Source organism: Corythoichthys intestinalis, chromosome 13, assembly GCF_030265065.1.
Source record: "Corythoichthys intestinalis isolate RoL2023-P3 chromosome 13, ASM3026506v1, whole genome shotgun sequence".
Classification (NCBI taxonomy): domain Eukaryota; kingdom Metazoa; phylum Chordata; class Actinopteri; order Syngnathiformes; family Syngnathidae; genus Corythoichthys; species Corythoichthys intestinalis.
The window spans coordinates 27923245-27937974 of NC_080407.1; the positions used below are offsets into that span (position 1 = coordinate 27923245).

The following is a 14730-nucleotide window of genomic DNA, read 5'->3' on the forward strand; positions in this document are numbered from 1 at the left end:
GTTAATTATTATTTCTCTGTGTATTATTTCATAGAATATCCTAGAATGATTTTCTGACCAATGTATCGATAATTGTCGTATTGCCGTATCGTGAGATTATCGTTATCTTTAGCTTTGCATCACGTATCGCTATCGTACCTTGAGGTTCCCACCCCTAATGTGTAGGAATGCATTAATATTAATAATTAGGGATGTTCTGATTGCGTATTTATGCACCTGAGTCCGCGTCACCTGATTTTGAGAATGTGCCAATACAGAGTCCAGAATAGGGTGAAAAGGATCGGGATTTTAATTAGAAAATAATTTTTTTCTGCTTTATGCTTGTACAGCGCCACAGCTTCTTAAGGTCCCTGCTGCCAAACATTCAGCTTGCGTTTAGTCCTGAAAGTTAACGATGATTGACAGTTTTGTAGCTTTGATCTCGCCAGAGAACCTTGGTAGCTCAACAACAAGATACAAATAAATACAAAATCGTCACGGAGGAATATTTCTGAAGCGGTAAATATTTCAGGGACAGAATATGGCAAATGAAGAAATAAAATTTGGCCTATGTGTGATTATGGTCTCGGTCTTGCAGATGTCAGTCAAACAAATCGTCCTAAAAGCCAGGAGTCTACTCGCATGGAAGAAGAGGAGGAGGAAGCATCGCTATACGTCAAGAAGATGGTGGAAAAATTCGTCCACATTAAAGAGGAGCCGGAGGAGTATTTCATCAGAGTGGAGAACCCCCACATTTTGGAGCAGCAGCAACCTCATCCCCTCAAAAAGGAGGAGGAGGACCCTCCATATGTTAAAGTGGTGGTAGTAGACATCCCCAAGTGGATTGGTGACCCCTTGATGGGTGAAGATAGTGGTCCGAATGAAGCCAGCAGCAGCAGTTCAAAAGGATTCCAAGCAGACTACCTCTTTGCTCGACCATCAGAGAGTGACGACTTCACATCACACTCGCTGTTCCGTGAGTATCTCATAACTCACTTTGGAAGGAGCGCCGGCTCTTTCTGAAGAAGAAGTAGCCGGAACTGTCATTTGGTGGCATTCGTTCAGTCCGTTTAGTCTTTAAGCGATAGTGTGTCCAATCCGTGTTGTTTGACGATATGACTGACTCATTTTGACGTCGGCACATCAGCGTGACTTAAAGGTGCAACACATGTACATCCAAACTTAGAAAACTGAAGCATGTGTAGAAGAGCTGTCCCGACAAGTTGACATCATCGATGACGTAAATGTGTCGACTTGCACAACATCCCGTCGACGGTTAATGAAGGGTTAAAAAAATACATGCGTGGAAAGGGGAATGTAGGGCGCTCGGTATGCAAGCGGGGAAAGCGGCACAAAGCTAAAAAAGCGCACTGGAGTGGCCAAAACGTGAACTTATTTCAATGAAACAAAGGAGGGTACACTGTTGTGCCCTGTCTCTTCAATGCCAACCTTGCACACCAGGCTGCACGTGGGCTGTGAATCAACGCCTAAAGCGCCGTCACCCAGTTGTAATTTTGGAAGACAACAGGAGACAACAAGCTGGCAGATCGTTGTCCATCTAACTAACTAACGACATGTTTTATTGAAGTTGCTAAGCCTGTAGCGATATGCAATGAGTCCATTTATCGCGCGGTAAATACAAATGAGGGCGGTAATTTTCATGGCTGCATTTTATCACCGCGTGGGTGCGTGCATACATTTGTGCGTGCGCGTACTGTAGATAACATATGAGACTCCAGTTCATTTCACAGATGTTTATTGGTCATCAACACGCCGTATACGTAAAGTTCAGATATACAATATATCAAACACTGTAAATGTTAGCATTGCGACAGTGAGGCTAATGGGGAATAAAGACAACCTACTTTAGCTTGCTATAAATCATTGGCAGTGTTCTCCAGAATACAAACTTGCGTTTAAAAGGTGACACTTCAAACATGAAAATTAGCTGGTTAACAGCATTTGCAAATGAAAAAAAAAGGTAAAAATAGGCCTGTCGCGATAACAAATTTTACTGGGCGATAAATTATCCACATAATTATTGCGATATGCGATATTTGTGCCCCCCCCCCCCCCCCATTTTTTTTAAAAAACCGATTTACAATGGCACAGTGAGAATACAGTATATATTAATAGATCAAGTACACCCATTTACACGCAACAAATGTTTACTCTTAAATTCAAAAATACTTTTTAAGAAATAACAACGAAAAACAATAGACCATGTAAAAGACAATATTAATACCGCACAGAAACACATAATAAAATGTTTTTTTTCAAGAAAAAAGTAAAATTGCACTTACTGTAATAACTCAAGCATTTAGGCACAGAGGTATAAAGTTGTAGTAACAGTAATTGCACTTCAACAACAGAGAAGAAATAGAGTAATTAAGTAGCAGTAACAAAAATTTGGCTTCAATAAGTATCAAATAACATTAAACATAGGTAAAACGGTCTCGTTTCTTCAGCGATGTAGCGGACTTCACTTTCTGTGAGGGAACGCTTGTTTTGTGCGGTGTGGTTTGTATTTCTCACATCAAGAGAACACCTCTAATTGTCAATTGACGTGAGCAGTGAAAACTGAAGAGGGTGATAGTGTTTCAACTTTCAAATGAGCATGTAGATTTATTCTGTTGGCCATCTTTGTTGAAACAACCTCTAAACACATTTAGCAGACTGGTTCGCTCTTTTTGGTTGCCATTTTTATTTGGTTTCAAATCAAAATTTTCCCACACCGAGGCTGTAGTGTTTTCCGTCCATTTTCGTATTCCTGACATCGCTCGCTCATTGCTATGCGCCGACAGTGCACTTGGCCCCGCCTCCCTCCATTGAATGATGGTCACTCAAACTAAATGTATAAAACGAACATACCCAGAAGTCAATAAAACGGAGCAAGTCGTCATCGCAGTATGTTGCGTAGTTGGCAAAAGGAAGCCGAACTTTGAACAGCAAGTCTCAGCCACACATCTGCCGCATGCACGTGAGGCACGCACGCACGCACGCACGCACGCACATGCACGCGAGGCGATAAATAGCAGCGGGAAAATTACAGCCTTCATTTTTATATACCACGCGATAAATGGAATTATTGCATATTGCGACGGGCTTAGGTAAAAATTACTGTTACTAAAAAAATCACTATTACTATTATTATTATTTGGCACTATTTGCATATATTGGCTATATATACTATATTGGCATTATTTGGCATTATTTATTACTATTAGTAAATTACTATTACTGACACCACATTCACTGACGAAAAATGCGTTTTTTGTGAAGCTTACGGTTAGCGGTTTAGCGAACGTACATCCGGTGAACATTTCAAAATATAAGCATGTCATGTTCGTCATATAAACAACGACTTCTGGAGTAAATCCCACATACTTCAGAATTCAGATTCTACACTAAGAATAGCTTTAAACTGACACTCTTTATGAAAAATCTGATTAGCAATGAATAATTATAATAATACTAGAGCTGTCCCAACTAGTTGACGTTGTCGATGTCATCGATGACGTAAATGCGTCGACAGGCAAAACATACCGTCGACGGGTAAAAAAAATTACAAGCGGATAAAGTTTAGAATGACGGGCGCTCGCGATGTAAGCGGTTGTTAGTGGCACCCCTAAGGGGGCCGCTGTTATTTCAATGTGACCGGCATTGTCAGATTGAGCAAAGAGGAAGAAAGTGGGCGAGCGAGAGAGAGGGAGCCAGATCGGTGAGTTGGGAAAGTGGGCGGGTAGCGCGGAGTTCAGTTGCTGCATCCCTCACGTTTTTGTTTTGGTCAATAGACAAATCCATCCATAAAGAGCCATCCGACGCCCCTCGATGTTATTATGCACGCCGCCGCCTTCCTGAGGAGGAAATCGGACGCACCGACAAGGAGCCAAGTGAATCGCCGGTTCACTCTTCACTACGGCAAGGAGTTAAAAACACCACCAATTACCAAAAAGGGCAGAATTGGTGACACTTGACAGTGGCATAAAGCGAAAAAAGCGGACCAGAATAGCCAGAGCCTGGAATTATTTCAAGGAAAATATGGAGGGTGCCACAGTGTGTACTCTTTGCTAAGCTGAGCTCGCAAACCACGGTCGCACGTCGGCTATGAACGAACACTTGAAGCGCCGTCACCCAGTATAATTTTCGAAGACAACAAGAAACGACAAGCTAGCAGATTGTAAGTCCATACAACTTTCTAACAATGTTTTTTTAAAATGGAAGTTACCTTTATGTGCGTCGTATCAACGTGCATTTTTATTTCATACACTAATTAATTTATATATTATATAATTTTATATATATATATATATATATATATATGTTTTTTTTATTTTTTTTATTATTATTAAATTTATTAGGTTCATGGAAGTTCCAACTTGGGGAAAATATATACATATATCCTGTATATACATAATAAAAATATATATGGAAACAGCACTGGCCTGCTTACTGTAATCCATGACTGCACTAATGTTAGTTACTTTATGTTATAAATAGAGCTGAAATGAATACTCGAGCTTAAAAACTGATCCGAGTAATTTTATTCACCTCGAGTAATCGTTTATTTGGACAGCTCTAAGCATCACGTTTTGCTCGGACTACTTTTAATGCGGGACAACGCTCTGATGTCACGTGCGTAGAGGAAGAAGCAAAAAAAAAAAAAAACTTACTGCAGCCGACAACCGCTACAAACGAGGCGGACGTTGCTAAATACTAGCCCGCACTTGCTACGTTAGTTGCAGGTAGCGTTTGATGAGTCTCATAGAGATCACATGTATGTTGAACTAGATGCACAATGACAGACTAGGCCGCGTCTGGGCAGCGTTAGCAAACAGCCGCCATCTTAAAGCAGTAGAGCGCTAAGCGCTAATAAAGAGCGCTAAGCGCTAATATATAAGATTAACGTTACTGTCACTACTAGCTCACTTTACGTTAGCCCTGCGGAGGGCTAGGTTTCAATTAATTAAGACCACTTTCGATGCGTGGCTAACGTGTCTTACATACAGGCTTTAACATAACATAGCGTTGTGGAGTGATGAGGGTGTCAAATAAAAACTCAATAATGCTAACTGTCAATTTTAGCTCAGTAGTCATTGCTGGATAAAACACCAAGTAGCACTAGTCCCTGATGTGCTCCAATACAGCCTGTATCATACATTTATTTTGAACAGTGTAAAAACTCAAAATCCGATCAGGACTTACAGTTTAGACTAACTTAAAACTTAACTAGAACTTAAAAATGGCTTGACACAAATAGAAATTCAGTTGAAAAACGTGGGGAAAATCCTAACTTTTAAGTGATGTGTGTTATCAAGCGTAAAGGCATTTTTAGGTGTATATATATATATTATATATATATACTTTTTAAAAATAAGATCTAAAGGTTTTTTGAGTGAAAGCAGTGAATTAGTCTTTTTTAAAAAAAATTCTAGTTACATCTGAGATGCAATTGTTGGCTGTTTTCAACAATATACATCAAAAATAAAGACATTGGTTGACTGAAAATGATAAAATATCTTGTTTTCTCATGTATATCAAATAATTGCTCTTCACCTAAAAATATATTTGTTTTATCCGATTACTCGATTAATCGATAGAATTTTCAGTCGATTACTCGATTACTAAAATATTCGATAGCTGCAGCCCTAGTTATAAAGTATCATTGTGTATATACGATTACTCGATTAATCGATAGAATTTTCAGTCGATTACTCGATTACTAAAATATTCGATAGCTGCAGCCCTAGTTATAAAGTATCATTGTGTATATACTAGGGCTGCAGTTGTCGAATATTTTAGTAATCGAGTAATCAACTGAAAAGTATCGATTAATCGAGTAATCGGATAAAACATTTTTTTTTAGGTACGAAGAAATTATACATATAGATGAGAAAACAAGACATTTCATGTAATATTGAACCATTTTCAGTCAATGTCTTTATTTTCGATGTACATTGTTGAAAACAGCCAACAATTGCATCTCAAATGTGACACAAAAAAAAAGACTAATTCACTGCTTTCACTCCAAAAACGTTTAGATCTTATAAAAAAAAAAAAAAAAAATGTATATATATATATATATATATATATATATATATATATATATATATATATATATATATATATATATATATATATTAGGGCTGTCAAACGATTAAAAATTTTAATCGAGTTAATTACAGCTTAAAAATTAATTAATCGTCATTAATCGCAATTAATCGCAATTCAAACCATCTATATAATATGCCATATTTTTCTGTAAATTATTGTTGGAATGGAAAGATAAGACGCAAGATGGATATATATATATATATATATATATATATTCAGCATACTTAAGGACTGTATTTGTTTATTATTACAATAAATCAACAAGATGGCATTAACATTATTAACATTCTGTTAAAGTGATCCATGGATAGAAAGACTTGTAGTTCTTTATGAAAAATGTTAGTACAAATTATAGAAATTTTATATTAAAACCCCTCTTAATGTTTTCGTTTTAACAAAATTTGTAAAAATTTTCAATCAAAAAATAAACTTGTAGCCCGCCATTGTTGATGGCAATAATTACTTACACTATAAAATCAGTCGCACCCAAGCGCCAGCAGAGGGCAGCAAAACTCCGCAAAACACAATTAACAAGTGGGCCTTTCACTCCTGTCATTTAAATCTGTCTGAGCTGGGCCAAGTTCTTACCTAAAAATGTCTTGATAACACACATGGCTTAAAAGTTAGGTGTTTTTTCTACGTGTTTCAGTTGAATTTCCACTTGTGTCAAGCTATAAATTCTAGTTAAGTTTAAGTTAGTCTAAACTGTAAGTCCTGATAGGATTTTGAGGTTTTGCAGTGTTCAAAATAAATGCTGTGCTGTATTGGAGCACATTAGGCACCAGTGCTACTTGGTGTTTTATCCAGCAATGACTACTGAGCTAAAATTGACAGTTAGCATTATTATGTTTTTATTTTACACCCTAATCACTTTACAGCGCTGTTTTCACAGATTAAATAAAGCCTGTATGACAGTGGTCATAATGAATAGAAACCTAGCCCTCCGCAGGGATAACGTTACGTGAGTGAGTGAAAGTAATGTTTATCTTATTTATGAGCGCCGAGAAGTGTACTGCTTTAAGATGGCGGCTGTTTCATTAACGGCGCCGAGTCGGTCATTTCGCATCTAGTTCCACGTACGTGAAATATCTATGACACGCATCAGACGCTACCTGCTAGGCTGCTACCACCATAGCAACATTTGGGCGTAGTTTTTAGCAACGTCGGCGAAGTTTGTAACGGCAGTCGGCTGCAGTAAAGTATTTTTTTAAATTGCTTTTTCCTCTATGCACGTGACGTCAGCGCGTTGTCCCGCATTAAAAGTAGTCCGGGCAAAACGTGATGCTTAGAGCTGGCAAAAATAAAAGATTCCTCGAAGTGAATAAAATTACCCGGATCAGTTTTTAAACTCGAGTTACTCGAGTTGCTCGAGTATTCGTTTCAGTATGAGGGGCCGTACAAGACATTTTTCATTCTGGCCCTCTCACACACATACATTCTCCTTTCACATACATATATATTCACTCTCACACACATTCTCCTCTCACATGCATACATTCTCCTTTCACATTCATACATTTTTACTTTCACATTCATACATTTTCACTCTTACATTCATACATTTTCACTCTCACATTCATACATTTTCACTCTCACATTCATACATTTTCACTCTCACATTCATACATTTTCACTCTCACATTCATACATTTTCACTCTCACATTCATACATTTTCACTCTCACATTCATACATTTTCACTCTCACATTCATACATTTTTACTCTCACATTCATACATTTTTACTCTCACATTCATACATTTTTACTCTCACATGCATACTTTTTCACTCTCACATGCATACTTTTTCACTCTAACATTTATACATTTTTACTTTAACATTTATACATTTTTACTTTAACATTTATACATTTTTACTTTTACATTTATACATTTTCACTCTCACATTTATACATTTTTACTTTCACGTTTATTCATTTTCTCTCTCACGTTTATACATTTTCACTCTTATATTCATACATGTTTACTCTCACATTCACACATTTTTAGTCTGTGAAATGTATGTTTGTATAAATAAAATATATGTGTATAAAAGTGAATATATATGTATGTGAGGATTGAAAGTATGTATGAACGAGAGAGGAGAATGTATGTATGTATGAGTGAAAGTATAGTGAAAACGGAAGGAGTCTAGTTGAAACGGAAGCCAGCTCTGATTGACTAGCTCTGACTGGTAAGCTCTGATTGGCTGAGAACCTGACGCGGGTTACTGTTCATAAAATAACTAAGGGTCAGCTTGGAAAAGGACGCACAATCACTTCGGCAAGCAGTTGGACTTTTGCAAAACATTTTGTCGACCCCAGAAACTAACTTCTTTGGCTTCCTGTCTCGAGCGGCGGCAAAGGACACAATCAACTGCACCCAACAGTGCTAATTATGACGCAGTTGAAAGTGAAATCAGAGACATTTTTAGACCGAGCAACTCTCGAACCTCTTCAACTGTCCAAGCGGAAGCTAATATGACCCGCTCCCAGACTACTGCGGTCAAGCCACCCTCCACTCGTAAAAACGAAGTCAAGCTAGCCGCCCCTCATTTAGATCATTGTTTGCATTGTGTGCATTATGGTACCGCAACGCGCTGACTTCATAATGGAACGGGGTGGCTTCACAGCGCAAGTCCCCCGGTGGCTTCACAGCGCTAGTCCCTTTATTGAAAAAAATAAATATGAATAAATAAAAAACGGGAAGCCATCCAAGAACGGGTCCACTTGAGAGAGGCACTCGAGCACCCCGAGACCCAAACTAAAGTATTATGATATAAAAAATAATTTAGGAATTCCGAGTAATACTACTTAGAAAATTGCTAGTTATTTCTGTCATTTACCCTTATTTCAAATTTTAATTTAAAAATATCTGGCTGATATCCCGGGATGGGTCCACTTCTGAGGTATACTAGACCAGGGGTCTCCAACCCAGTCCTCAAGGCCCACTGTGGGTCCTGGTTTTTGTTCCAGCCGATCCAGCAGAGACAGTTGAACCAATGAGGCTTCTGCTAAAACAAGCCACACCTGACTGCAATCAACTGATTGCACTTGTAAAACACCAGATTGGGGAAAAAGTGTTGTCATGGTGTTTGGTAGGAATGAAATCCTGCACCCACAGTGGGCCTTTGTGGAATAGGTTGGGGACCCCTGTACTAGACCACCCCAAGACTCGAACTAAAGTACTCTGATGAAATTCTGATGTATCATTTCAAAATAAAAGTACTTTGAAAATTGCCCATTTTAGCTGTCATTTCGCCTGATTTCAAAAATTGATTAAAAAAAAAATCTGGTTGATATCCTGGGACGGTTCCACTTCTGAGGTATACTAGACGACCCCAAGACTCGAACTAAAGTACTCTGATAAAATTCTGATGTATCATTTCAAAATAAAAGTACTTTGAAAATTGCCGATTTTAGCTGTCATTTCGCCTGATTTCAAAAATTGATTTAAAAAAATCTGGCTGATATCCCGGGACGGTTCCACTTCTGGGGTATACTAGACTACCCCAAGTAATGAACTAAAGTACTCAGATAAAATTCTGATGTATTATTTCAAAATAAAAGTACTTTGAAAAATAAACGTGAAATTAAAATAAATGTATGAATGTGAGAGTGAAAATGTATAAATGTGAGAGTGAAAATGTATAAATGTGAAAGTAAAAATGTATGAATGTGAAAGTAAAAATGTATGAATGAGAGAGTGAGAATGTATGAATGAGAGAGTGAGAATGTATGAATGTGAAAGTGAAAATGTATGAATGTGAGAGTGAAAATGTATGGATGTGAAAGGAGAATGTATGCATGTGAGAGGAGAATGTATGTGTGTGAGAGGGCCAGAATGAAAAATGTCTTGTACGGCCCCTCATATTTCAGCTCTAGTATATACACATAGTAGTATACTATAAAATTAATACTATATAATTTTTGTTACTGTGAGTATGTGTGCCTCTCATTCAAAATAATTGTGGTAATATTTCAGTGTGCCCTCTACTTTATCTATTTTTAGGTTGAAACAAATAAAAGTTGAACAGTTTTTCCCCTCCCCACACCAGAAAAAGCATCTGAACTCACACACAAAGTATTCTAAAAATGGTTGTCCGGGACATTGCAATTCAGTTTAACATTTAGAACAATATAGACAATGACCAGGGGTGCACATAATTTTTTTGCCCAGGTTCTCAGAGGAGGACCTGGAGATGTGACTTGGTCCTCATTGAGTTTGAGAGCCAACCCGCCTGATGCGATAAATTTATGACAAGCTTTACTTAGAGCCAATTAACTTTAATTAATTATATTAACAATTAATGCTTGATTAACATCAACTGGCACAACAAAATTGCCATTACTTTGAAATGTAAAGAAATAAAAAGCACCAATTCAAAATAAAGGGCATTATGCGGCTCCCACATTAACTCCAAGCCTTTTTAAAAGTGGGATGTCCTCCTCATAAGACCTCATTGAACGTGCATGTTTAGCTTTGTAAAATGCGAGCAAAAACACGTTTGTCAGCGCATGTCGCTGTTCATTACCTTTATTCCGCCACTTGTCCATAGGGCGAGCGGGGTCCTGTTTGACATCGATAGTTTGCTTAATTGCCACATGCTCTCTGTTTTTTTCGTGCTTTTCAAAGTTTGGATGGCTGAAATTCTTTGACCCTACATAAAATGCGCTGCTCTTATCGGCGACATTGGGATTCTCACAGCACATTTTGTACCGCATTTCCGTGCGAGCATCATTTGCTTTTAGCCATGGTACCTCCTACTTTTCAGCAAAAGTCCTTTTTTTCGGTAGCTCCGGTGACGTCTCTGTCGTCTGTCTGTCTTTTGACGGGGGTGGGGGAACACGGAAGTAATTACTCAGTGTGGCCTGCCTCTTTGACATTTTGAGAAGTTATTTTCTCGTGTCCGCCGCAAATACGGTGGTCAGCCATCGGTACGCAAAAGCGTATGGAAGTCGTTGAGGGCCAGCGCGTTTGTCTACGTCCGGTACGCATGCACGCATGCGTACCACTTATGTGCACCCCTGACAATGACATACCACAAAAGAGTAAGAATTGTTTTGACTCCTGTTAAAGAGGTGAAGTCTCAGTGTTTCGGTTTTCATTTTTTTGCACTAGTTAATGCCAGCAGCATTTGACGTCATTGTTTGTGAATTATTATTATTTATGTTATTTATTTATACGTTAATAAAGAATTTAGGTGTTTCAATTTTTTTTTTTGTTAATTAATAAGCTTCAACAAAATTTTCATTAATAAAGTAGTTAAAAAAAAAAAAAAATAGTCGACTAATCGTAAAAATAGTCGGCTGACTAATCGGATGGAAATTAGTCGTTCGGGACAGCCCTAAATGTTACTATTATTTATTGTAGTATATCATAATATTAGTGCTAGATATTTTTTTAGGAATTGTTTTGAATCATGTTGGAAAGGCGAAGTCAGTGTTCTGAATCTGTTTACATTCCACTTTTTAACACTAGTCAATACTATTAGCATTTGAACTCATTATTTATTTGTTATTTATTGTTTTTATTTACGTGTTGTACTTAAAGAATTTAAGTGTTCCAAAATGTTTTTGTTAATTAATAAGCGTCAACAAATGTCATTGCTAAATAAGTGGTTGTTACTGGCACCCCCAAGGGGTCCGCTGTTATTTCAGTGTGACCGGCGTTGTCAGATTGAGCAAAGAGGAAGAAAGTAGGCGAGCGAGAGAGAGGGAGCGTGTGGCTTCATCCTCCACGTTTTTGTTTTGGTCAATAAATGTATCCATAAAGAGCCATCCGACGCCTCTCTGTGTTTTTATGCACGCCGCCGCCTTCCTGAGGAGGAAATCGGACGAACTCAGACGAACTGACGACAACGAGCCAAGTGAATCGCCAATGAGGAGTTGAAAACACCACCACTTTCCAAAAAGGGCAGAGTTGGTAACACGTGAAAGCGGTATAAAGCCAAAAAAGCGGACCAGAATAAGCCAGAGACTGGAATTATTTCTAGGGAAATATGGAGGGTGCCACTTTGTGTACTCTTTGCTAAGCTGAGCTCGCATACCACGGTCGCACGTCACCTATGAACGAACACTTGAAGCGCCGTCACCCAAGTGTAATTTTCGAAGACAAGAAACAACAAGCTAGCGGATTGTAAGTCCATACAACTTTCTAACAATTTTTTTTAAAATGGAAGTTGCCTTTATGTGCGTCGTATCAACGTGCATTTTTATTTAATAAAATAATTAATATAATTATATATATATTTTAAAATTATTATTACGTTTATTAGGATCATGGAAGCTCCCACTTGGGGAAAATATATACATATATCCTGTATATTCATAATATAATAAAAAAATATATGGAACCAGCACTGGCCTGCTTATTGTAATCCATGACTGCACTAATGTTAGTTATTTAATATTATAAAGTTTTACATATAGTAGTATAGAACAGTTTTTACCACCCACCAAAAATGCGGCATGCACACCAGAAAAATCATCTGAACTTGCACAAAGTATTCTGAAAATGGTTGTCCGGGACATTGCAATTCATTTTAACATTTAGAAATATATAGACAATGACATACTACAAAAAGAGTAAGAATTGTTTTGACTCCTGTTAAAGAGGTGAAGTCACGGTGTTTCCGTTTACATTTTTTTGCACTAGTTAATGCCAGCAGCATTTGACCTCATTGTTTGTGATTTATTATTGGTATTTATTTATACATTAATAAAGAATTTAGATGTTCCAAAATGTTTTTTGTGAATTAATAAGCTTGAACAAAAATTTCCTTAATAAAGTAGTAAAAAAAAAAAAAAAAAAAAAAATTAATTAAAAAAAACATTAGATTAGTTGACTAATCGTAAAAATAGTCGGCTGACTACTCGGGAGGAAATTAGTCGTTTGGGACAGCCCTAGTTAACATAGTGGAAAACACATACAGAAGGACACTTCTACTGTACCTAAGCAGCTTCCTATTCAGGTTAGCAAGTTCACGCAGTTTCTTGTAATGGTAATGCCAACTCTTATCACTTCCATTACTTATAGTGGCTGCTGTCCGAAAAAAACTTCTAATATCCCTCCTCTTCGAAGTGGGCAGAGGAGGGAATGCAGACATCCGTGCAATGTAATGCTGAACTGTGAGAGTGTGCGCGTGCACGTATGTGTCGGAGATGGGTCAAGTCATTAGCCAATCAAACATGCGTTTGAGGGGAAAAAATGGAGCAGCACATTCAGCAAGCTAAAAAGGGGTAAATGTAAGTCTGAACATAATGAAAATTCATTTAATAACGGTAGGGTCAATTCTATCCTTACAACACATGGGAAGACAATCTAAAATACCTATATAACAACACATTATATAATGTAAATAAGGTTGCTTAAAAGTTGGGACATTTTCAGCATCCTGAAAAGTTGGTAGTGTTTTGTCCTTACCGTCCCTATGCAAACCTACGCCCTTGCATTCAATATATCCCATATACCTTTAATATTATTTTTGTTGTTATATAATAATTTGCTATCGTATTCTTTCCTACATCCCCTTATGATATTGGTCAGTCTATTTAATTTTTAAGTTTTCCTCATCCCTTCGTGAACCATGGTATTTGTGCTTTTCTGTTGTACTGTTGTAAGAGACAGTTTTTATCATATAATGATGTGAATATGTTCAATAATGCGGTGTTTCCAAATTATCTTTTTGAGGGATTTTGGTGAGTGATGCCACTCCAGCTCCACTGTTGTTTGGGTTAGAAAACAGGTAAAATGGAGGTTGCAAGCAGAAATGCGGTCATTCGTCCTGGTCCCTTTGCAGAAAAACAGCCCCAAAGCATGATGTTTCCACCCCCATGCTTCACAGTGGGTATGGTGTTCCTGGGATGCAATTCAGTATTCTTTCTCCTCCAAACACGAGAACCTGTGTTTCTTCCAAAAAGTTCTATTTTGGTTTCATCTGACCATAACACATTCTCCCAGTCCTCTTCTGGATCATCCAAATGCTCTGCAGCGAACCGCAGACGGGCCTGGACGTGTACTTTCTTCAGCAGGGGGACACGTCTGGCAGTGCAGGATTTGAGTACCTGGCGGCGCATTGTTTTACTGATAGTAGCCTTTGTTACTGTGGTCCCCGCTCTCTGTATGTCATTCACTAGGTCCCCCCGTGTAGTTCTGGGATTTTTGCTAACCGTTCTTGTTATCATTTTGACGCCACGGGGTTAGATCTTGCATGGATCCCCAGATCGAGGGAGATTGTCAGTGGTCTTGTATGTCTTCCATTTTCTAATAATTGCTCCCACAGTTGATTTCTTTACACCAAGCGTTTTTCTTATTGCAGATTCAGTCTTCCCAGCCTAGTGCAGGTCTACAATTTTGTCTCTGGTGTCCTTCGACAGCTCTTTGGTCTTGGCCATAGTGGAGTTTGGAGTGTGACTGACGGAGATTGTGGACAGGTGTCTTTTATACCGATAATGAGTTAAAACAGGTGCCATTAATACAGGTAACGAGTGGAGCCTCGTTAGACCTCTTTGACAGCCAGAAATCTTGTTTGTTTGTAGGTGACCAAATACTTATTTTCCACTCTAATTTGGAAATAAAGTCTTTAAAAATCAAACAATGTGATTTTCTATTTTTTTTCCTTATTCTGTCTCTCATGG

At 37.9% G+C, this 14730-nt stretch overlaps 1 protein-coding gene across 3 annotated transcripts in view; it reads left to right on the plus strand.

The window, feature by feature from the left end:
- The window catches only part of LOC130927912 (zinc finger and SCAN domain-containing protein 2-like), a 44727-nt gene that overhangs the window by 15943 nt on the left and 14054 nt on the right, over positions 1-14730 (plus strand). Inside the window, exons 2-4 of one of the 3 annotated variants that reach the window (XM_057854034.1) lie at positions 578-955; positions 3650-3700; positions 3774-4155. In XM_057854034.1, the coding sequence (XP_057710017.1) occupies positions 578-955; positions 3650-3654 (383 nt within the window). In that variant the 3' untranslated portion in view covers positions 3655-3700; positions 3774-4155. Of the gene's footprint in view, positions 1-577; positions 956-3649; positions 3701-3773; positions 4156-14730 lie in introns of those variants that run through there. The other 2 variants (XM_057854033.1, XM_057854032.1) reach the window with 2 other exon arrangements.